We start from the raw sequence: 25,432 nt of genomic DNA on the forward strand, positions 1-25,432 counted from the left end.
GGAACAAATCAACAAACGTGAAAAAAGAGCGTTTAGGATTCCACTTACATATTATCGGAATACGGGGCGACTCAAACGACTATGGCAAAGTTACAGGGTGACAATTATTGAACTGTATGAAATAAAATCGTCATAACTTCTGAACGGTTTGCGTTACGACTTTCAAATTGCACGGTTAGCCACGGGACATGATGGCAATAATTCGCGAATGCATGGTTCGGTTTAGCGACGGAGTCCACTTTCATTCGGATGGGTTCGTCGATAAGCAAAATTGGCACATTTGGGAGACCGAACATCCGCATTTCGCGATCGAGAAGCCTCGTCACCCTTAGCGGGTGACTGTGCAGTGTGCAATGTCCAGTCACGGAATAATCGGTGTGATGTTCCGTGACGGCACGGTGACTACGGAACGGTGCGTGAAGGTTTTGTAAGGTAAGTTCATTCCCATTATCTAAAGTGTCCCTGATTTCGACAGGATATGGTTCATGCAAGACGGAGCTCGGACCCAATCGAAGCAGGAGAGCCGTTTGAGCCCTGGAGGACCACTTGGGGGCCGCATTTTGGCTTCGGGGTACCCAGAGACCACTGGCATGGGCCTCGATTGGCCGCCATATCCTCCGGAACTCAACATATGCGATTCCTTTTTGTGAGGCTACATTTAAAGACAAGGTGTACAGCAAAAGCCCCAAAGCCATTGCTGAGTTGAAAACAGCCATTGAGGAGGTCATCGACAGCATAGATATTCCAACAACTCAGCTGGTCATGCAGAATTCCGCTATTCGTTTGCGCCTGACCATCGCCAATGGTGGCAGGCATATCGAACATGTCATAACCTAATTTCGAATATCTGTAGTAACCTTTACATGTTTAATAAAGAGGGTGCACGCCGTAATTTGTAACTAATTTACGTTTTTTTTCATATAGTTCAATAATTGTCACCCTGTGCTTAATAATGCTTGCAAATGCTGTGTCGGGGCACTAAACTCTCCAGCATAAAAGCGCTGTGCCACGGATGGCCGATGCCAAAAGTCGCAGGGGCTACAACGGCGAACAGCACCACTGCAGTTCAGGGTGCGCGCCTCAGTGACTTCAGGCAACAGGGTTGCTTCAAGAGGACGCAGTCAGCGTGCATCCAGTCACTTTCGCACGATCACATGCTGGAAAAGAAATCTGCATTTCACTGTCTATCTGGGCTTTAGTTTCTCTGCGTCGAACGCGTCATGGGCCACTTTCATTGACGATGAGGTTTTCTGTGGACTCACTCTGCACGCTTGTGCTACATCCCGGGTAGGCGATGCTTCTTCCTGTGTTTTTTCCTGTTCGTGGTGGCCGAAGCTTTCTCTTTGTTCCACTACGTCCACCTCTATGAACATCACTGCTTCTACAAAAAATGGCAAGCTCAGGAGCTGATGTTAGAGCATATGGCTGCCATCACCTACACGCCACCGCAATCTCCACACGGTTGTCTTGCATCGCCTCATTTCCTGAAAGCACCCTCGTCGTTGAAGGCGTTTGACAATAAGGTGGAGCCATGGACCAGTTACGGCTATAGAAAATTTCAGTACCTACCTTGTGCTCTATCGAAATGGGCACAGAATTTAGGATGAATATAACTGTAACACAAGCAGTCGTGATTGATCATACTAGACTCATTAAACCCAAATATCACAAATTCCTACCAAGTTGAATGTTAAATGGTACAAATATCACCTTCTTTCCCTCAGAAAAGGGTCTAAGAACTATAACGGATGATAAGCCAGATTGGGCTATGCACACAATGGGAATGTACAAGAAGGCATCAGTATCTCTCCATGTCCCACAAAAATACACTCCTGGAAATGGAAAAAAGAACACATTGACACCGGTGTGTCAGACCCACCATACTTGCTCCGGACACTGCGAGAGGGCTGTACAAGCAATGATCACACGCACGGCACAGCGGACACACCAGGAACCGCGGTGTTGGCCGTCGAATGGCGCTAGCTGCGCAGCATTTGTGCACCGCCGCCGTCAGTGTCAGCCTGTTTGCCGTGGCATACGGAGCTCCATCGCAGTCTTTAACACTGGTAGCATGCCGCGACAGCGTGGACGTGAACCGTATGTGCAGTTGACGGACTTTGAGCGAGGGCGTATAGTGGGCATGCGGGAGGCCGGGTGGACGTACCGCCGAATTGCTCAACACGTGGGGCGTGAGGTCTCCACAGTACATCGATGTTGTCGCCAGTGGTCGGCGGAAGGTGCACGTGCCCGTCGACCTGGGACCGGACCGCAGCGACGCACGGATGCACGCCAAGACCGTAGGATCCTACGCAGTGCCGTAGGGGACCGCACCGCCACTTCCCAGCAAATTAGGGACACTGTTGCTCCTGGGGTATCGGCGAGGACCATTCGCAACCGTCTCCATGAAGCTGGGCTACGGTCCCGCACACCGTTAGGCCGTCTTCCGCTCACGCCCCAACATCGTGCAGCCCGCCTCCAGTGGTGTCGCGACAGGCGTGAATGGAGGGACGAATGGAGACGTGTCGTCTTCAGCGATGGGAGTCGCTTCTGCCTTGGTGCCAATGATGGTCGTATGCGTGTTTGGCGCCGTGCAGGTGAGCGCCACAATCAGGACTGCATACGACCGAGGCACACAGGGCCAACACCCGGCGTCATGGTGTGGGGAGCGATCTCCTACACTGGTCGTACACCACTGGTGATCGTCGAGGGGACACTGAATAGTGCACGGTACATCCAAACCTTCATCGAACCCATCGTTCTACCATTCCTAGACCGGCAAGGGAACTTGCTGTTCCAACAGGACAATGCACGTCCGCATGTATCCCGTGCCACCCAACGTGCTCTAGAAGGTGTAAGTCAACTACCCTGGCCAGCAAGATCTCCGGATCTGTCCCCCATTGAGCATGTTTGGGACTGGATGAAGCGTCGTCTCACGCGGTCTGCACGTCCAGCACGAACGCTGGTCCAACTGAGGCGCCAGGTGGAAATGGCATGGCAAGCCGTTCCACAGGACTACATCCAGCATCTCTACGATCGTCTCCATGGGAGAATAGCAGCCTGCATTGCTGCGAAAGGTGGATATACACTGTACTAGTGCCGACATTGTGCATGCTCTGTTGCCTGTGTCTATGTGCCTGTGGTTCTGTCAGTGTGATCATGTGATGTATCTGACCCCATGAATGTGTCAATAGTTTCCCCTTCCTGGGACAATGAATTCACGGTGTTCTTATTTCAATTTCCAGGAGTGTATAAAAGCTCTTCCCTTCCCACCTGAAAGAAATTTTTACACGCTCTTATACTTCCAATTGTTCATTAGAGCGATGTTATACTGCAAGGTCTTTCTCTGGAAAGCTCATGTCACCTGGAGCTGGTGATGAACGTTTGCGATCGATCGTATTTCACCGTCTCATACGCAACTATCCTGGCTACGTGCAGACAAGTGCAGCGGTTTCCATACCCTCTGTTTCCTGCACTGTCTTACCCAAGTACACTGCCAAACATATCGCTCCTCGATCTTAACCTCTTCTCTAAACAACATAGCAGAAATTCTCGTTCCTGTCATAACAAAATCGTTTCTGTCCCACTCCATCACTCACCTGTTTTCTCGAAGTTCTTTTCAGTAACAGCAACCAGGTTTTCGAATGACCTCCCTCTTTATGTTAGAAAACTAAATAATATCTCCACTTCAAACGCAATGGGGATTATCAAAATGGCTTCTGCAAAAACAAATCCACCACCAACAACATATTTGCAATCATATCAATAAATGAAAAAGTTTGTAAATGTAAACAAAAAATGCATTATCTGTTTATCGATTTCATGAAAGCTTATAACCCCACCCATAGGCAAAGCTTGTGGAATGTAATGACTGAATTTGGTTACCCAATTAAATTGATAAATGGATGAAAATACAAGCTTGGTTTTACTAAATGGATTAAAGTCTGACTATTTTAAAAATAAAAGTGGCTTAAAACAAGAAGATTCTTTGTCCCTCATTCTCTCCAATATAGCTTTAAAAAGAGTTGTGAGGAAACTCAAACTGGTACCTGCTGGGATCCTCCAAGAAAGTAAAATCAACGTGTTAGTATACGCAGATGACATAGTGCTCATTGGAGACAGTGAAATAGGGATTAGGCAATTATTTGTGGAGCTTGCAACAGGAACATGAAGACTTGTTCTGAAAGTAAATGACGAGAAAACGAAATACATGATAGTTCAAAGATGTAGAGATCAATGGGATAACCAATCACATCTAATAGTTGGTCAACAAAAATTCGAGTGTGTTGAACAGTACAAATTTCTGGGCTCAGTGACAGACGAACAAAATCAGAGACAGGTAGAAATAAAAGCGAGACTGCAAAATGCTAACCGACTCTATTATGCAATACAAAATCTCTTAGGATCCAAATTGCTGACTAGTATAACTAAAATAAAGTTATATAATAAAATCATCAGACCATTTCTAATCTATAGGAAAGAAACATGGAGCCTAACGAAAACAGAAAACCACTATTTACAAGTGTATGAGAATAAACTTCACGGAAAAATCTTTGGTCCAGATTATGAAAATGAATCACAATGCTGGAAGAGAAGACAGAACATAGAAATCCACGAGATATCACAAAAACCAACGATAGTAAACATAATAAATGCTAGATGACTGCAACGGGCTGGACATCTGATGAGAATGAAAGAAGATCAAATTGTGTTAAGAATATTCAGAGAGAAGCCATATGGCAAAAGACCAAGGGGGATACCCAGAAATTGATTGGATATGCGAAAGATTGGGACTAAATAACTGGTAAGAGGGAGCACAAGACAGGAGCATCTGGAGGAATCATGTGAGATCGGCACGGGAGCTTCGAGCCCCTTAGAAGCCTATTACTACTGCTACTACTTCAAAGGCCATCTACTGAATAACAATAATGTCTACCTTTGTCTTAGTATGCAATCATTACTCGTTTGATTACTCTTTCCAATCAGATCTTCCTCACTTCCCGCTTCTCTTAGCTGGTGCTGTCTACCTAAATTTGCTTCCCTTAGAACTGGCGATATCAGAAATAACCTTTTGTACACCCTTAAGTATATTTTGTATCCGTCAATGTCACTATTATTATTATGACTGTAATTACAGCAGTAGCAGGAGAAGCAGAATCCATATGGATCTTAAGTGATATCCCACAGCGAGCAATTTTTTTTTTATTTTTTTATTTTGCGGAATCAGAAACCTATCACTTCTTGCAGCAGCTCAGTCCTGTGGTCGAACCTCATAAAGTGCCTTACGAAGTTTGAAATCCTGTTTTTTGGACTATTTTGATGCCCAAGTGCACATGGCAGTCATGAACCACAAGGTTTTTAGCTGCCGACAGCCGTACACGAAGTGAATAGCGATTTTGTGAGGCCTTTCGAGCGATTGCCGTTGAAAGGGTACAGTACCGCCCGACATTGAAAATAGGTACAACATACTTCATTATTTTTGTCAGAACAACACATTTTTTTCTAATAATAACTCAATTTCAATTAATACAGTGAAGCCAGATACCAGTGTGGGAAAGAATGACAATTTATTTATTTAATTGATCACATGTGCACTCCCACAAAATAAATCCCTACATCCAGTTTGGTGAGATCTGTGAAATGAATGAATGCTAACCGCAGATAGTGAATGTGAATATATGATCATCTTTGAGACGATCCTTTGGCCACCTTTGGTGGAACCAAAGAGAGGAAACTTACCGGAGCTTTGAGCGCCTGAAATGTGGCTGACCAATACGGTAGCATGGTCTTCCCCCACCTCGACAGAGGTGCGAGATGCCCTGAAGACCGGCCATGTTTCAGCACTCTGCCGCTGGATCTTGTGCTGTTAAGACCTGTCTTAGTTGTGCTCCGTAGAGACAAAAGAGTGGAGACATGGTATGCATGTGGAATATTTAAGAGTAGTTTGAAATAATAATTTCTCTATTTCAGGAACTTTTGTGGGGAGAATTAAATGTCAGGCAGGTAATATTAATGGGATTGTAGTAATCTTCGGAAGTGACCAACGGTCACAATGAAACCACGTGTAGCAATAAGTTGAAATACTTCCGTGTGCTTAAGTTAAGCTGAATTACTAGCGTGTGTACAATAAGTAGAAATATTTAAGAAATAGCGTGTGTACCATAAGTTGAAATATTTAAGAAATGGCGTGTGCAGGACTTGAAATTAGAGACGAGTACTTCCACGTGGTGAGTACTGTGTGAGTCTCAATCTGTGTATGAGACAAAGGATAAAGAGAAGTACTCGTCCATGGTATCAGTTGAGGACTCGCGTGTGTGATGAATATGTTCTTAATATTACTTTGCGTGATATGATTCCGTGTGACGCTAGATTCAAACTCTGAGAGAGAAGCAAGGTGAGTCGGCCGTCTATCCAGCAACGCCACTTGGCTTGCATTGCACAGGAAGACGTGCATATATCTCCAGAGTTCATAGTAGGAAAGTAGAATTACAAAGTGGGGCAGTGTCGTGTGAAACTGGGATAAATACTAATTGAAGTTGGAAAGCTGAAAGTGATAGTGTTGTGACTATTTAGTGTATTGTATTCCATGTTGAAGTGTGATGTATCTCATGTAATTTGGGTATGTGTGGTTTGCATGGGAGAGTAGCAAGGTAGTTTCAAAAGATTAGTGGGTTATGCTTGTTCCTTCTGTACCGCTCGATGGAGGAAAGTTTCATGATGATGATTGTGAGAGTCGAAGTGTGAGATATAACAAAAGATCCACCATCCTATCCAGAAAGTGCACTGTAGCGTTAAATAATTACGAGACCATAAGGTAGAGAATCACCAATGTAAAGCTATGCCCACTGGGCGGAATTTCTCATGAGTTATTGTTGTAGGTTATAGAATTTGTGTGTTAGGTTATAGAATTTATCGGAATAAATAAGATAGTGAAAAGAAAAAGATTGGTGGACTTTTCCTTCGAATTGCATGTTGTCATGATGTCCCGAATTTATAATGTGTGCGCCATTCATATTCAGTGTGGTGGCCACGTGTTGATAAAAGCCGTTACATAAAAGACAAAAAAAGAAAAATGTGGTATTGCCAGTGCGTAGTCAACAGTCAGAGTTCTGTAAATCACTGATAGTTAGATGTGCGTTTCCGTTGCGTATTATTCATACAGGAGGATAATTTGTAACTTATTTGTGAGTACGAGAGTTCATGTTACTCGATAAATAAGAATGAATCCACTCGCTTGGCAGACCACTCATCTTGCAGGCCTGACTGCTTGATGCCACAGTATGAGGAAGGCATGTGGGTGCCTCTCATACTATTATTATTATGACTGTAATTACAGCAGTAGCAGGAGAAGCAGAATCCATATGGATCTTAAGTGATATCTCACAGCGAGCAATTTTTTTTTTTTTTTTGCGGAATCAGAAACCTATCACTTCTTGCAGCAGCTCAGTCCTGTGGTCGAACCTCATAAAGTGCCTTACGAAGTTTGAAATCCTGTTTTTTGGACTATTTTGATGCCCAAGTGCACGTGGCAGTCATGAACCACAAGATTTTTAGCTGCCGTAAGCAAAACCGACAGTCGTACACGAAGTGAATAGCCATTTTGTGAGGCCTTTCGAGAGATTGCCGTTCCCAGTGCTCTGATCCTCAGCACAAACAATTTTATGCAGAATCGCTCTATGAGGATTTGATCCTGGTTCACGTTCCAGATGAAGAACTCTGGAACGACCTCTTGAAACTAAATGACTCATCGTTAGCTACATGCCTTCCCATCATTTGAGCGTTTCAACAGTCAAAAATGGTTCTGAGCACTATGGGACTTAACATCTAAGGTCATCAGTCCCCTAGAACTTGGAACTACTTAAACCTAACTAACCTAAGCACATCACACACATCCATGCCCGAGGCAGGATTCGAACCTGCGACTGTAGAGGTCACGCGGTTCCAGACTGAAGCGCCTAGAACCGCTCGGCCACACCGGCCGGCCGTTTCAACAGTCCATTAGGTTCTCGGCAGCTCTGCAGGTCTTACCATAGGTGTTTGTTGCTTGTCCTATTCCTAAATTGGAGAATAATATGGCACGCCTAGCCAGAGACAAAGGTGTTGTAAAAGTGGACCTATCGACACTTACTTTCAGCTCCCTTGGACGAAGCCTCCAAAAGCATTCTGGTCATCAACACGCCATTTGGTCTTTTTCGATGTAATCGCCCGTTCTTCTGCATCTCCAGTGCACTAGCCATATTCCAGTACTATTTTGGACATCTTTCACGAGACACACCAGGGACAGCAAATATTTGTTCGATATTATTGTCACTGGCAAGAATGTACGGGATTAAGCAACCAGTTTGGACTCCTCGTTCAGCTTGATCCAACGGCTAACTTGAAATACAATCAGAAAAAATGCTGCTTCTTTGTGCCGCAAGTGGGACATGTTTTCAGTACATCATGAATAATCACCGTTCCGCATCAGATCGAGGCCATATAAAACCTTCCAGCCTCCGAGATATCAAACACATCAAATCCATATAAAACCTTCCAGCCTCCGAGATATCAAACACATCAAATCCATGCTAGGTCAAAAATTCATTCCTCAGGCAGCGATCGCCAAACCACTAAATTAGCTCCTTCACAAAAATATTAACTCCCAATGGTCCTCCGCTTGTGACAATGTGCTTCATGGCATACGACCTCTCCACGTCCCTTGGCATATAACTATTCTCTAATTCGCGGACGCTGTATTTGAACGTTGCACAACAGTTCACTTTGCTGTTCGTAAACATCCGGGTGAAGGCTATCGTCAGTATTTTTGCGTGATATTTTTGTAGCATGTTTCATTTTTTTTTCTTAACAAGATTGGGAACGCTACCGTTTTATTTCATTTTTTACTCGTAAAAATATACCCGCCAGGAAATGAAAGCAAACCATTTTAATTAAAGTTTCAGCTATGGCACAAATGAGAAAACACTGCGTTCTGATGGGCTGATTCAATCGCTTTTCAAATGACATTAACTTACTCGGTTCCATGGGCAGTTTGAAATCTTTTACTGTTTTTCATTGTCGATTTCCAACTGTACTGATTTGTTTCAGCCAATATAACTATAATGGGATACTAATGAGCGTTGTCAGACTGTAGAAGGGGGCCAAGACTTGAGTGCAGCAAGCAGGTTCAAATGGGCGTAAGCTGTAGTACCTATGCACAGATCAAGAGGCCTCCGCAGTATAGGATAGCGCGGAGAGCTGCATCAAACCGGTCATCCACCTGAAGATCACAGCTACAATAGGGCCATAATCCTCGCTCAAAAAGACTGCAAATTTCAAAATTCTTATATCATGGCTTGATTAAGAATGATGATCATATGTATGTATCTGTTCCATTCCACTAACGAATTGTGTGAAATAAATTGTCTACGCGATTCCAAATGTAAAGTGATATTCCTGTTATAGCGATAGTGACCTTTGAACGTTACGTGGTGTCGGGAGGGGTCGAGTTCAATGGTGGAGTTCATTGATTGTGTTGTAATGCTCTCACGCTTCCATACTGCATGAGCGTAAATAAACTAATGTATTGCGCATGAAATGGCGATGCTTTAGTGGCGTCAATCACTGAAAACTGTAACTACCGTAGAATATCTACGAATAACCACCTGGTATTTTAAGGTAGTTACAGTAAAATACCTTCGAATAACCATCTGGAGCAAATGAAGCAAGCGAAAGCGTAAAAACGTTTAAAAATGAGATAGACAAGAAGTGCAAAATCTAAGGATTCAGAAGCATGTTTCAATAGGGAAAATGTAGATACTGCCTACAGGAAAACCAAAGAGTTGTTTGGGCAAAAGAGAAGCAGCTGTATGAATAACAAGAGCTCAGATGGACAACCAGTTCTAAGCAAAGAAGGGAAAGCTGAAAAGAGTATGTAAAGTGTCTATACAAGAGGGATGAACTTGAAGACAATAATATAGAAATAGAAGAGAACGTAGATGAAGATGAGATATGATACTGCGAGAAGAATTTGACAGAGCACTGAAAGACCTAAGTAGAAAGAATGCCCCGGAAGAAGATGACATTCCGTAAGAACTACTGATAGCTTTGGGAGAGCCAGCCATGACAAAACTCTTGCATCTGGAGTGCGAGATATATGAGAGAGGCGACATACCCTCAGACTTGTAGAAGAATGCAACAATTCCAATTCCAAAGAAACAAGATTCTGACAATGTGAAAATTACGGAACATCAGTTTAAAAAAGTCATGACTGCAGAGTACTGACACGAATTCTTTACGAAAAAATGGAAAAACTGGTAGAAGCCGACTCCGGGGAAGATCAGTTTGGGTTTTGGGGAGTCAGTACTGATCCTACGAATTACCTTAGAAGATATATTAAGGAAAAGTAAACCTACATCTATAGCATTTGTAGACTTAGGAAGGGCTTTTGACGATGTTGTCTGGAATACTCTCTTTGAAATTCTGAAGGTATCAGGGGTAAAATACAGGGAGTGAAAGGCTACCTACAATATGTACGGAAACCAAACGGCAGTTATTATGTTATTCAATCCGCACACTGAAGAAGCAGTAAAGGAAACCAAAGAAAAATTCGGACTGTGCATTAAAGTCAGAGGAGAGGAAATAAAAACTTTCAGGTTTGCCGATGACATTGTAATTCTGTCACAAGCAGCAAAGAACTTTAAATAGCAGTTGAAGGGAATGGATAGTGTTTTGAAACAAGGATGTAAGGTGAAAATCAACAAAAGCAAAATAAGGATAATGGAATGTAGTCGAATTAAGTCAGACGATGGTGAGGAAATTAGATTAAGAAACAAGACACTTACAGTAGCAGATGAGTTTTGCTATTTGGGCAGCAAAATACACTCCTGGAAATTGAAATAAGAACACCGTGAATTCATTGTCCCAGGAAGGGGAAACTTTATTGACACATTCCTGGGGTCAGATACATCACATGATCACACTGACAGAACCACAGGCACATAGACACAGGCAACAGAGCATGCACAATGTCGGCACTAGTACAGTGTATATCCACCTTTCGCAGCAATGCAGGCTGCTATTCTCCCATGGAGACGATCGTAGAGATGCTGGATGTAGTCCTGTGGAACGGCTTGCCATGCCATTTCCACCTGGCGCCTCAGTTGGACCAGCGTTCGTGCTGGACGTGCAGACCGCGTGAGACGACGCTTCATCCAGTCCCAAACATGCTCAATGGGGGACAGATCCGGAGATCTTGCTGGCCAGGGTAGTTGACTTACACCTTCTAGAGCACGTTGGGTGGCACGGGATACATGCGGACGTGCATTGTCCTGTTGGAACAGCAAGTTCCCTTGCCGGTCTAGGAATGGTAGAACGATGGGTTCGATGACGGTTTGGATGTACCGTGCACTATTCAGTGTCCCCTCGACGATCACCAGTGGTGTACGGCCAGTGTAGGAGATCGCTCCCCACACCATGATGCCGGGTGTTGGCCCTGTGTGCCTCGGTCGTATGCAGTCCTGATTGTGGCGCTCACCTGCACGGCGCCAAACACGCATACGACCATCATTGGCACCAAGGCAGAAGCGACTCTCATCGCTGAAGACGACACGTCTCCATTCGTCCCTCCATTCACGCCTGTCGCGACACCACTGGAGGCGGGCTGCACGATGTTGGGGCGTGAGCGGAAGACGGCCTAACGGTGTGCGGGACCGTAGCCCAGCTTCATGTAGACGGTTGCGAATGGTCCTCGCCGATACCCCAGGAGCAACAGTGTCCCTACTTTGCTGGGAAGTGGCGGTGCGGTCCCCTACGGCACTACGGTCTTGGCGTGCATCCGTGCGTCGCTGCGGTCCGGTCCCAGGTCGACGGGCACGTGCACCTTCCGCCGACCACTGGCGACAACATCGATGTACTGTGGAGACCTCACGCCCCACGTGTTGAGCAATTCGGCGGTACGTCCAGCCGGCCTCCCGCGTGCCCACTATACGCCCTCGCTCAAAGTCCGTCAACTGCACATACGGTTCACGTCCACGCTGTCGCGGCATGCTACCAGTGTTAAAGACTGCGATGGAGCTCCGTATGCCACGGCAAACTGGCTGACACTGACGGCGGCGGTGCACAAATGCTGCGCAGCTAGCGCCATTCGACGGCCAACAACGCGGTTCCTGGTGTGTCCGCTGTGCCGTGCGTGTGATCATTGCTTGTACAGCCCTCTCGCAGTGTCCGGAGCAAGTATGGTGGGTCTGACACACCGGTGTCAATGTATCCTTTTTTCCATTTCCAGGAGTGTAACTGATGACGGCCGAAGCAGAGAGGATATAATATGTAGACTGGCAATAGCAAGAAAATCGTTTTTGAAGAAGAGTAATTTGTTAACACTGAATATGCCGGCCAGTGTGGCCGAGCGGTTCTAGGCGCTTCAGTCTGGAACCGCGCGACCGCTACGGTCGCAGGTTCGAATCCTGCCTCGGGCATGGATGTGTGTGATGTCCTTAGGTTACTTAGGTTTAAGTAGTTCTAAGTTCTAGGGGACTGATGACCTCAGATGTGCTCAGAGCCATTTGAACCATTTTGGACATCCTCCAGAATTTTTTGGCGAAGAGAAACGTGTGGGCAAATTTGTCCCACACTCCTTGACTACCAATAAAAACTACGAAGTATGGATACCTGCAGTGCCTTGATGAGAACAAAAAAGGTGGACCGTTCTTTTCTGGAAGAAATTGTCAAGGGTGACAAGAGATGGTGTTATCGATCCACAACAGAAGTACAAAGTGCGGAACAGATCTCTGATGGATCGCCAAGTCCAACGAAGGTGCGACTGTGACGGCGAGTCAGCAACATTCCAGAGAATGACTTTTCTAAGTCTCGCTTGGATGTGTGGAAGTTCTGTGCGTTGTACTCAATTGGGGGAGGCTATGCAGAAGAAATGAAGCATTACAACCACCATATTAACTTATCTCTATTATTTATTAATCCAGTATCCAATATTTTGGATTAAAGGGCTGTATTTGTCGGCAAAGAGTAATTTAGTATGAGGCTCACGAAAATGTTGATACCTAGCATGTTCCGACGCAGACGCCGCCAAAGAAGTATTTATGAGCTATAGAGCATGAGTAGCCAGTCCACACCGTTCTTGCCATTGAAGAATTTATGCGAAGATTTGACTGGAATAAGCTTTATTGCTTCACGTAGTAATTCAATCTGACACAACTTACTCTAATAATTTTCCATTGTTCTTGAGTTTGTCTATATGTTCAAATGGCTCTGAGCACTATGGGACTTAACTTCTGAGGTCATCAGACCCCTAGAACTTAGAACTACTTAATCCTAACTAACCTAAGGACATCACACTCATCCATGTCAGAGGCAGTCGCGCGGTTCCAGACTGTAGCGCCTAGAGCCGCTCGGCCACCCCGGCCGGCGTGTCTATATGTCTTTTTAATTTGTTAGCATACATTGGGGATAAGAAGAAATTCAGTAGACCAGGTGTTGCTGTGGTATTAAATGTACCTGCGTATTGTAACAGGGTATTAGGAAGAATTATAATACACATACAACTGAATCATTCAGAATAGTTCCAAGGAGCTGCAGAAATCGTTTACTAAATAAATTATGTATCGAAGGAGGTTCAAGTAATGTGGAAGCCATAAAGTTTTACTAGCGTTTCCAAGCATCGAACAGCAGGCCGGAGTGGCCGAGCGGTTCTAGGCGTTACAGTCTGGAACCGCAAGACCGCTACGGTCGCAGGTTCGAATCCTGCATCGGGCATGGATGTGTTTGATGTCCTTAGGTTAGTTAGGTTTAAGTAATTCTAAGTTCTAGGGGACTTATGACCTCAGCAGTTCCACAGTGCTCAGAGACATTTGAAGGTTTTTGAATCAAGCATCGAAGAAGTGTTTACAAAAGTTTTAGCCTTCAATCAGCATACTTTTTGTGTATAAAAATATTATTATAATTTTTGTCTAACAGCATAACGAAGGAAACGTTCTTTTTTTTTTTAATGGAACGATGTACTTAATACCATTAGAAAGGTTGTTGAAGTTAAGTGTAGCGTCATGATAATTTCCAGCAAATGAACACATAAAATGGCCCATAAATATGGTAAACTAAAGAATAATATTCTCGGAGCGATGCAGTTTCTGCTCCGTTATCCGTTGCTTGCATGACCCCGGAAGGTCACCGTGTGTTGTGCCGCAAATCATGACCTTGACCGTTACCACACCTCCTGTCTTTTCATGGGAAAAATTTCAGCGCAACTACCATCAATAGTAATATTAGTATATATGCCTCTGTAAGAGTTCTCGAATGGCAAAGTAAGGAGGAACATCGTTCCATTTAACAAAAACTATAGCTAATTCAGTATTATGTGCAGATGGATCAGCTAACGAGATTAAGCAGACAGTAAGACATTAGTCCCCAATAGAAGATCTTGTTTCAAATACTTAACCGGTTCGTGGAAATGTTTTAGAGTCCTTGTTAGTTGGGAATCCTGGATTGACACTCCATACAAATCCAAAGAAACTAACTGACGTAACAATCTGTTATTTTGCTCATTGCTAAAGTCACCTGAAAGATAATTTTGGGTAGCATGATATCGAGGAAGCAGTGCGTAGGAAATGTGGAGAACGGGGTGCCTGTGGAGGCTTGCTCCAGGTCTGCACATTTCTTGAGCTGCTACCACGTTTTGATGCTTGGCTATGTGATAGATAAAAAGAAATTTTTATGTCGTAACGATCGCGATGGAAAGATGATGCGTTGTTTCAGTACTATATTTATAACTGTGATAAGAAATGGACAAGTCAGACTACGAGACGAATTTTAGTGTTGTTAGTATCAGATGTTATAAGAATTCTTGCGTGTCGGGGGACCAGTGACAGGCGATTCGTTTAGGTGGAACAGTTCATTGTGATTCCTCAGGACTACGCATCCGAGTCTGCTGATACCAGGATGTGTTAGAGGTAACAAGAGTATTTAATAATTACAAAATCAGGTGTAATTATAATTTAATTTAATACAAACAACAAATTGCGTGTATCTTGAAACAGGTCAGTAGTACACCATGCTGAAACTTACGTAAAAGTAGAGACGTTATTTTGAAATTATAATCCAGCTTTCTAGCTTTCTTTTTTCTGTAGTAATTATGACGGACTGCCATAGCCAGTAGACAGCAAACTTTACATATGATAGCAGATAAATAAAATATTCTGGCTTGAGAATAAAAATGGTACCAGTACATTTCCCTGAGGAACACTAGAAGTTAGACGATGTTACAGCTTCCCCTACCTCAAACACAGCTACATACTGGGTTTTCTGTGAAGCGTTATGGGGTTACTAGTCGTTTTACTAGCAATTCGCAAGGCTGTAAGTGTTGTCTGCTTCAGCCACCTTTTGTTTACCAAAATGTTGCGGCATCACGGTGCCATCTTCGGATGCTCTGAGCGTTTACGGACGTGAGGCATGTGGGCAGCAGAAGACGGCATCGTGGCGGGGACACAAGTATCACCAAAATATTTTGATATACAGTGAATGCAGTAGAAAATTTGCCATAGCGAGCAGACGGAAAACTTTACATGTGATAGCAGATAAATAAAATATTCTGGCTTGAGAATAAAAATGGTACCAGTACATTTCCCTGAGGAACACTAGAAGTTAGACGATGTTACAGCTTCCCTACCTCAGACACGGCTACACACTGGGTTTCCTGTGTAGCGTTATGGGGTTACTAGTCGTTTTACTAGCAATTCGCAAGGCTGTAATGTTGTCTGCTTCAGCCACCTTTTGTTTACCAAAATGTTGCAGCATCACGGTGCCATCTTCGGGTGCTCTGAGCGTTTAAAGACATGAGACGTGTGGGGAGCAGAAGACGGCAGCGTGGCGGGGACAGAAGAAGCACCAAAATATTTTGATATACAGTGAATGCAGTAGAAAATTTGTCTACATACATAGTGAATTTCATAAAGTATTTTAATTTAATTTCGTGCAAACAATTTACTGTGCATAACCTGAAGTAGCTCAGTAACACACTGTCATCGCTTACAAGACCTGGTATTGTGGAATAGATGCTAAGACCCAATCTAGACCTAGTTATGTATGTAGTAATATGCCTTTTACATTGTATACAGGCTCCTGTCGTAAAGTTAGTAATGATGCAAAAATACATGTATGGATGAAAGGACTTGGTGTACTTGCTGAGAATGTAACTGTAACCGGTGATGTAACCCTGTACTAAAATTATTAATAAAGTGTGATCTGTAGCGTCAGCCGCCAATCGCTAGACGTACATCTGGTGAACGGGGGCTCAAGGATGCAACAATTTGAAAAAAAATATAAAACATAGTGCCGCGTTGGCCGATGAGCGCCTGCGAGGCTATATGATGCAACCCGCTTGGGCCGGCCAGCCCGCGGGTACGCGTGCTGCTAAAGAGACTGAGTTTTGAAATTATAATACGCGTTTCTTTTTTCTGCAGTAGTTATCTATGGTAGTTGTCAGGGTTTGCCATAGACACTAGATTGCAAATCTTACATGTGATGGAAAGTAAATAAAATACCGTGGCTTGAGAAACACCAGAAGTTAGACGATGTTTCAGCTTCCTCTACCTCAGTCAGAGATACACATTGAGCTTTCTGTATAGCGTAATAGGGTTACCAGTCGTTCTACTAGCAATTGGCAGTGCTACAAGTGTTGTCTGCTTGAGCTACCTTTTGTTTAGCGAAATGTTGCAGCATCACGCAGCGGTCTTCGGCTGATCTGAACATGTGATTACGTAAGACATGTGGGCATCAGAAGGCGGCAGTATGCCGGCAGTACAAGTAGCGCCAAAATATTTTGATGTATAGTAAATGTAGTGGAATATGTGTCTACACGTTGTGATTTTTGTAAGATATTTCCGGCGTCAGGTAACTCTGCTTGTAATAAAGATGCGTTTAGCATTTTTCTGGCGCGGGTTGGGGAGTGAGCTGTCGGTGCGGGACTCACCGTCCGGGCAGATGCGGCGGCGAGCAGCGCCAAGAGCGCGAGTGCCGCTGCGCGCGTGCGAGCCATGCCGCTGCTGGTCTGCTGCTCTGCTGGCGGGGGCGGCGACGTCTGCGCTGGCGGTGGCGTGCTGCGGCCGGCGTGCTGGCGGGCGCGCTACTGCCCCAGCGGCCGCCCCCGCCGCCGCCGCCGCCAGAGATCGATATTCGCGCAGAGCGGCTGCTCTGTCTCTCTCGGGCGCTCCTCACCTGCCCGGAGCACCCCTCCGCCTCCAACCGTGCCCCCGCCCCCGCCCCGCGCCGCCTCCGTATCGACTGGCGACCGCCGTCCGCAAACAACGCTCCCCGTGCTGGTAAACAACGCGTGCCGTCCGCTGCCGCCGTCGCTTCCTTGGTGACGGAAAACGTTACGGGCTGCAGCGGGCACTCTGCGTATAACGAGCGGATACGACCCAATTAGAATTTCTCCAGGGTCTTGGAGCTCATCCTTTATGTGGCACTAACAAAATAACGGAGGAGGAGACGGCAGTCCCGACCTCCGATATTTCCTCTCAAGTAACAACACGACATTAGTTGGCTACTGCGCCGTGAGGGGAATAGTTATGGATAGATATACGGGCCTAATGTTCGTATTGGTTGGTCTCCGCGCCATTGATGTTGTCACTGAGGAAATCAGCCATGAGTAAATGGTAAACAGGCTAACCGTAACTTACCATTGGATGGTCTCGCTGAGAAGGACAGTCTGTACGTGAGGCTTACTCATTTACTAAGAGAGGACGGGAAAGGGGCCAATCTTCACAAGCCATTGATTGGTCACTGCACTATCATTGCCATTACTGAGTTCATGTATAGATGGGCAGTGGGACAGTGTTCAACTGTCACTGTTGCGCCGTGGGTGCAAAAACTGGAAATTTGTGGCAAATACCTATGGGACCAAACTGCTAAGGTCATCGGTCCCTAGGCTCACACACTCCTTAATCTAACTTAAACTAACTTACCCATGCCCGAAAAATGGTTCAAATGGCTCTGAGCACTATGGGAGTTAACTTCTGAGGTCATCAGTCCCCTATAACTTAGAAAACTTAAACCTAACAAACCTAAAGATATCACACATCCATGCCCGAGGCAGGATTCGAACCTGCGACCGTAGTGGCCGTGCGGTTCCAGACTGTAGCGCCTAGAACAGCTCGGCCGCTTCGACTGACCCCATGCCCGAGGGAGGACTCGAACCTCCGACGGGGAGAGCCTGGCGAACCGCGGGAAGGCGCCTCAGACCGTGGGTACCTTACCTGAGGACAGTCAAGGAGAGATCCGAAAGGAGCAGTTCTTCCCCCTCTATTAGTTGGTCTCCGCGTCATTGCTGAGGAAGACAATCGTGTATAGGAAGTGAAATAAAGAGTTAAGAAGGGTGTGAGGCAAGTTTGATGCTGTGAAGCTATTAAACTTGTACGCCGAAGAAGCAATAAAGGAAAACGGAAATACCATTCATGGATTAGGCCTTAGGTCTGTTCCAACTGGCCAACTGCAGCCTACAAGGCTGTACGAGGAGTGTTCAATGATTTTGGCTGGTCCCGGCGGAGGTTCGAGTCCTCCCTTGGGCATGGGTGTGTGTGTTTGTCCTTAGGATAATTTAGGTTAAGTAGTGTGTAAGCTTAGGGACTGATGACCATAGCAGTTAAGTCCCATAAGATTTCACACACATTTGAACATTTGTACAATGATTTTGGGACATGTAATCAGCATGTCGGCAATCCCTCTAGCCGTTCTCGTCAGTAGATGAATCCTGAAAATTTTGGTGCTTATTTACTCAAGCAGTTCGCCATCTGGTATCACGACGATGAGTGGACCAGATATCTCTACCTCAGAAAAATCCGGGGAGGTACCACGAATCGAAGCCGCTCCCTTCCGCACTGAAGGCAGCGACAATAATCATTGGGATACGGAGGTCGTCTAGCGATAAAGGAAATGAAAGAAAATATCGCAAGGGGCATAATTGTTCACTGTCAAAGTTCACACACGACGCACCCCTTCCGGTCGGATGTCTGAAAGACGCAGAAGACGTGGTGTAAAGAAAGGAAAACATACTCAGCACAGAACATGACTTAATGCTAAACAGAGCAAAGACGAAAGTGATGAAGACTAGTATATAATAGAATACAGAGGGTGGCCGAAGCAGGGAATATCAACAGATTTCCACACCCGAGAAGAGATTCCTTCTTTAAAAAAAAGCTCTGCAATTGAGACGATAATAAGGAAATGCGTAGTATGTTCCTGATAATATAGGTCTGCAGCACAGCATTGTATGAAATTGAAACGCTGGGTATCAAAAAACTGGAAAAGAATAGGAGCATACGAAACATGGTGTTATTACAGAATGTTAAAAATTAAGTGGACAGATCTAGTAAAAAAGGTAGAAGGATTAATATATAGATGAGGATTGGAGGTTATCCAAAGCCCATCTCTGAAGAAGCGAAAGATATTTACGAACAGCTAACCTGTCACCGGTAGCGGCGGAAGGAGGAGAAAACAGTACGTCAGATCATTACCAGAACAAGCAAAACGGATCGAAGATGTTGAGCGTAATAGTTATGGTATGGGGCGTCGGGTGGAATAGTTTATATATATATAATGTTCATCGTCTTTCACGAGAACCTGGAAACTATTTTTGTCGTCAGCCAGAAAGGGATGAACAACATAGTGACGATAATTTCCAGTCTGCGAGTCCACAATCTTCTCGTGCTCTCTGAAAGAAAATTGCAGAGGAACTTTACGCTAACACAGGAAAGGTTCAGTTAGTTAAAGGACTAGGCCACAATTCTCAAATATGATTGACTTTATTACAATATAGCTGTATGAGCAAGTTTCATTCCTGGGTACCTATTAAAAAAAACACAGAGCATAAATTTTAAGACAGTTTCTCATAAAACATTACTCTAATTAAATATAGAAATCTCTAAAACAAAGCCGGCCGAAGTGGCCGTGCGGTTAAAGGCGCTGCAGTCTGGAACCGCAAGACCACTACGGTCGCAGGTTCGAATCCTGCCTCGGGCATGGATGTTTGTGCTGTCCTTAGGTTAGTTAGGTTTAACTAGTTCTAAGTTCTAGGGGACTAATGACCTCAGCAGTTGAGTCCCATAGTGCTCAGAGCCATTTGAACCATTTTTTTTCTAAAACAAATTCAAGCTGACATGTAAATGACTTTAGAGTTAACTTCTGCAATAGTTCAACACAGGATCATTAAGCAACATTAAACAAACTAGTGGTTTTAAAATTGAGCCATCACTCACACAACTGCAAATGCATCAAGAGATAATGGTTATACTTGGAGGCGTATACTTAAAGCAAGATTACAGAGCTTTCCTTTCATTACACATGAACTGCCGCTCTTGGTACGAGCCCTTTTACTCTCCAACAATCAACAGGCCCAGCTCGCCCGCCTCCTCAGGCAGGTCGTTGTACACACGGGAGAGAACACAAAGTAACAAGACAAGCTTCTAAAACACACAAACAGATGGTGTTAATCCAACAAGCCTCAAAAACATGTTCATACGTGCTTCAGCGAATACAGGACAGACAAAAATAACAATTTAAACTATGGCCTGGAACACTTCAAGCAACCAATTGGTCCAGTAAATAAAATAAAAAATTTAAACACACTTGATAAATACGGGCATTTCACTACTAAGGAAATCGTTCAGGACTGGCAGTTGGCAATACCCATAGCACAGTTTGAAGTAGCTGACGAGAATTCCGAATGAGGCAACAAATGGCAGCAATACATTAAATCACATTGTTACCACAGTTCATGGGCTGAAATTTTGCTCACCCTAAAAAAAAACCTATGCAAGGTTCCAATGCTGTGGTGAGCAGAAACAAGGCTGTCCATTCGGCGTCCCTTCAACCAATGAACGTCAGAATCACCAACGCCAGTACTAACAGTCTCAGTTACACGCGTTGCCAGCTTATACTGCCGCCCAACCTGTTTCCAAACACAGTGCATGCGCGACTCACGCCTCCTAGCGGCTCCGTGTCCACTCTCTCGTCACGTGCGTCGCCTCAGGCGCACGCTTTGTAGGCAAACTTTACGCCAGACGGGATCGATAACCGCTAGGTCGATGTGCACACATCAAAAATGTTTCTTTCTCTCTATTTACTCAGTGGGATCAGGAACTATGATTATAAACAAAAGTTTTCAGTTCTAACTGATTAATGTATTTAGTAAAAGTTCACATGCACAAACATAGTAATATTCCTGATAATTATAATAATTACGTCTATCATAAACAGCACTGTCCGCCCCCGGTAGCTGAGTGGTCAGCGCGACAGACTGTCAAGGGCCCGGGTTCGATTCCCCGCTGTGTCGGAGATTTTCTCCGCTCAGGGACTGGGTGTTGTGTTGTCCTAATCATCATCATTTCATCCCCATCGACTCGCAAGTCGCCGAAGTACCGTCAAATCGAAAGACATGCACCAGGCGAGTGGTCTAGCCGACGTGAGGCCCTCGTCACACGCCATTTCATTTCATAAACAGCACTATGATCAGCTCAGAGGCGACGTCTACTGTAAGTTCCCATTAAAATGTTGTTTCGCCCTGACTTCTAGGCATCTAAGTTATTTGCTCCCCACAAAAGTGGAAAATAATCTCACCAGTTGCCACTCGGTTTTGTTAACATTAGGGGCGGCACACAAACAGTTTCTTCCGCGAAATCTAAGCGATCCAGGACGGTGTACAGTCCTCGCGAGTTCACTTGCTATTTGAACCGAAAACATGCGTTTAGCTGCCGCCTGGTTGTGAGGTCACCCGAGGCAGTGAGTAAGCCGACGTTAGACTGCGGCACGACTGATAGCTGGGTGCGAAGTGTGTGTTCAAAAATCTAAACGATCCAGGTCTCGCGAGTTCACTTTGTATTATTGCTGAGAACATGCATTTAACAACAGCCTGCCTGTGACGTCCGAGGCAGCGCGTAACCCGGCGTTTGACTGACGCGGACAGAGTGATAGCTCGGTGCGAAGCGTGTCGTTTGTGAAATTTAAACGATCCAGGACGGTGTGCAGTCCTCGCGATTTGACTTTCTATTCTTACCCAACACGCGTTTAGTAGCAGCCTGGCTGTGACGTCATCCGAGGCAGCGTGTAAGCCGGCTTTTGACTGACGCGCACCGTATGATAGCGGGGTGCGAAGTGTGTGTCTCACCATCTCTCAGGCCGTATTTATACATGGGTGCAACGGACGGTCGAAGGGAACACCTGCAGCCATCTACTGTATGCCGATATAGCGACATCTGAATGGCCACTTTCTCGGACAGATATTATTTAACAACTCCGTCATCAATCAATTTACAATCTTCGTAATTTTTATACGAACTGGGTAAGGTTGGATCTAATTACAGAAAAAGTCTTAGCTCGCCTGAATTTAAACTTTGACGGCTAGAATTTTTAGAACAGAACCGATAGTAGAAAATGACCTCTGAACTATAACTTCAAGAGACTTTGTATTGATTGGTATTTGCATCAAAGTTTTGCATCAAAGTCTTGAAACTTGTTATAGCTTTATTATTTAATGGATGTAATCAATTGCTGTAATCATAACTTTCGATCATTAATATAACTGATACTTAATCTACTACAAATAGGTGCGATCTTGTTCCAAATTTAGTTTTTAATCAATTACTTGAAAACTATGAGAGGTAGGTTAATGGGGTAACATAGTTAATGTTTTTATATCAAACTGAACCTTCATATGAATTTTCATATTTCTGAGTCTAATATTTAGCGCCTTCAGTTTTTCGTAAAAACGTCGATTTTGACCAAAATGTTGTTCCTATCAAATTGAAATTTGTAACAGTTTTTTGTGTCATACATATGCACATTCTTAACAGTTTTCTAGCTTTATCATTTAGCGTCACTTATTTTTTTCTGAAAACTATATATTAAGGGAAACATATTCATCTGATCAGTCTGAGATTTAACAATTTCAACATTAATATACTGAAGCATATATTGATTAATTTAGGAAAAACAAGTTTAATTTTTTATTTCATCCTTAGATTATGGCACAATACTTTTTATGCTGCAAACAGGTGTGTTACGATGATGTGGCGCTAGTAGCAGTGAACTGGGGTAAGTACGGGCACACTTGCTCGCCTCTGTATCTCAAGTGATGCATCGCTTGTTTCGCCACAATGGGAAATGATAGCGTTAGCACAGGGTAGAGAAATATGGAGGTCAACATCAAACAAGTCAAAAAACTGATGAACTCTTAAGAAAGAGAAAGTTGCTTGTTAAACGGCACTTTAAAGTTTGCTACTGTTTTGTTTCTTTAATTCAGTAAACTAATCTTTGCAAGTTTTTTGCAAAGACGTTATATATTCAGTATCGATTTTTAGTGCAGAATATTTGAGTTACGTCTCTTTGAGAAACCGCTATGCGAACATGTGTATTTCTGGCGAGTTACGTACTTCTCCAGCCAATCAGAGCATTGGGTGATAACAGGCTAAGCTGGTGAGATGGTTTAAAAGTATATTTTGTTTCTGATCGTCGTAGCGAGGAGCGGTAAGAGTTCTAAGGTGGCGGCTGCAGTTTGGAGATTTAGTGAGACCGTTCAGTCGTTTTCAGCGTTTGTTAACAGGCAACGTTTCCAGTCATTACCGTCGTGTAATATACGTATTTGTATCAATATTTTGCAACAATTTCGCCTGCTGAACTTGTGAAGAATTGTGAACGCGATCTGCTATTTAGGCACGAGATGCTACAGAGCATCAGCAATCGCTTCTTTTTCATATGTTGGAACCTGCTTATAGAACTTTGTTGTAGTCATCAGTCTGAAGTACTACGCTCTCGATTTTATCATCCTCTTCTGCAGCCTTAGACTTTTCAATGCTTTGCTGGAACTCATGTATAGAAATACTTACATTTCTGTGATTACTAGAAATTTGACTTATATTTCACTTGTATGTGAATCTCATATGAGTTATGTTCGCTGAGTATCAATTCAAATTTGCTGTTATCCATTTCTGCTTTCCTGCATCTTATCTTGAGCTTCAGTGACGCCAGCTTGTCAACATTGGTTATAAGCCGCCCCTTGTGTCTAGTCAATTATTGCCCATGGTGGAGGCAATGAAAATTTCCTGCACCATGTATAATAGCTCAGTCCGTATACAACACTTCCACGTCAGTAGTGTTAAATATCTAGCTCCCTCGCATGCAAAATTTTCAGGTTTTAAAGGTTGTTTTTGTCGTTGGTTCCAGAAGTGCAGTGCTGCTGTTGCAGATTTTCTGCAGTCTACGTGTGTTCTTATCTCTACCAAACAACCTGCACAAAGCATGTTAGCAATGGCAGTAGCAGTCCTAAGTACTAGACGCAGAGATTCTCTTTTGAACCATATCGCTATTCAGTTGCTTTGGTCAGTTAGAATAGTTGAAAGGGTACAGTACCGTCCGACATAGAAAATATGTACAACAACATACTTCGTTGTTCTTGTCAGAACAGCATTTTTTGTATAATAACACCATTTTTTATTTAATACACCAAAGCCAGATTTCAATGTAGGAAAGAAGGACAACTTATGTATGTAATTATTCAGATGTGCACTTCCTGAAAATAGATCCCTATAGCCAGTTTGGTAACGTTTGTGAATTGAATGAATGGCTGGTCGTCTGCTGACCACAGATAGTGAAGGTAGATTCTGTAATCATCTTTGCCGGCCGTTGTAGTCGAGCGGTTCTAGGCGCTTCAGTCTTGAACCGCGCGATCGCTACGGTCGCAAGTTTGAATCCTGCCTCGGGCATGGATGTGTGTCATGTCCTTAGGTTAGTTAGGTTTAAGTAGTTATAAGTTCTAGGCGACTGATGACCTCAGAAGTTAAGTCCCATAGTGCTCAGAGACATTTGAACCATTTGTTATCATCTTTGAGAAAGTCCTCTTGTCACCTTTGGCCGAACCAAAGAGAGGAAGTATACCAGAGCACTAGAGGGCCTGGGATGTGGCTGACCAATGCAGTGGCAAGGTCCTCCCCCCACTTCTGCGGAAGCGCGGGATGAATTGATGAACGGCCATGTTTCAGCACTCTGTCGCTGGTTTCTGAGGTGTGAAGATGTGTTTTATGTGTGCTCCATAAAAAAAATTTAAATGAAAATGGTTTGCATATGGAATATTTAAGAGCAGGTAAAAAAATAATGATTTCTCTTTTGAGAAGCTTTTGGTGGGAGGCTCATGTGAATTGTTTGGAAAAAGATAGCCAGGTAAAATTCATGGGAAACATAGGATTCTCCGGAAGTGACCAACGGTCACAATGAAAGCACGTGTTGTAATTATAAGATGAAATATTTGCGTGTGGTAATATTAAGACGAAATACTTGATTGTGTAAATCTAAGTTGAAAATATTTAAGAACTGCGTGTGCAGAACTTGAATTAAGGACAAGCACTTCCACGTGGTGAGTACAGTGTGGGTCTCAACCTGACTATGAGACAATAGAAAAATAGAA

General features: G+C 44.1%; 1 protein-coding gene across 1 annotated transcript in view; it reads right to left on the minus strand.

Annotated features, from left to right (window-relative positions):
• Window positions 1-17,034, minus strand: part of LOC124616462 — a 436,627-nt gene extending 419,593 nt beyond the window's left edge. The window contains exon 1 of the mRNA XM_047144770.1: window positions 16,952-17,034. Coding sequence (XP_047000726.1) covers window positions 16,952-17,017 — 66 coding nt within the window. The 5' untranslated portion in view covers window positions 17,018-17,034. The remainder of the gene's footprint in view (window positions 1-16,951) is intronic.
• Between the last annotated feature and the right edge of the window lie 8,398 nt (window positions 17,035-25,432).

This window comes from Schistocerca americana, chromosome 5 (genome assembly GCF_021461395.2).
Source record: "Schistocerca americana isolate TAMUIC-IGC-003095 chromosome 5, iqSchAmer2.1, whole genome shotgun sequence".
NCBI classification, from domain to species: Eukaryota; Metazoa; Arthropoda; class Insecta; order Orthoptera; family Acrididae; genus Schistocerca; species Schistocerca americana.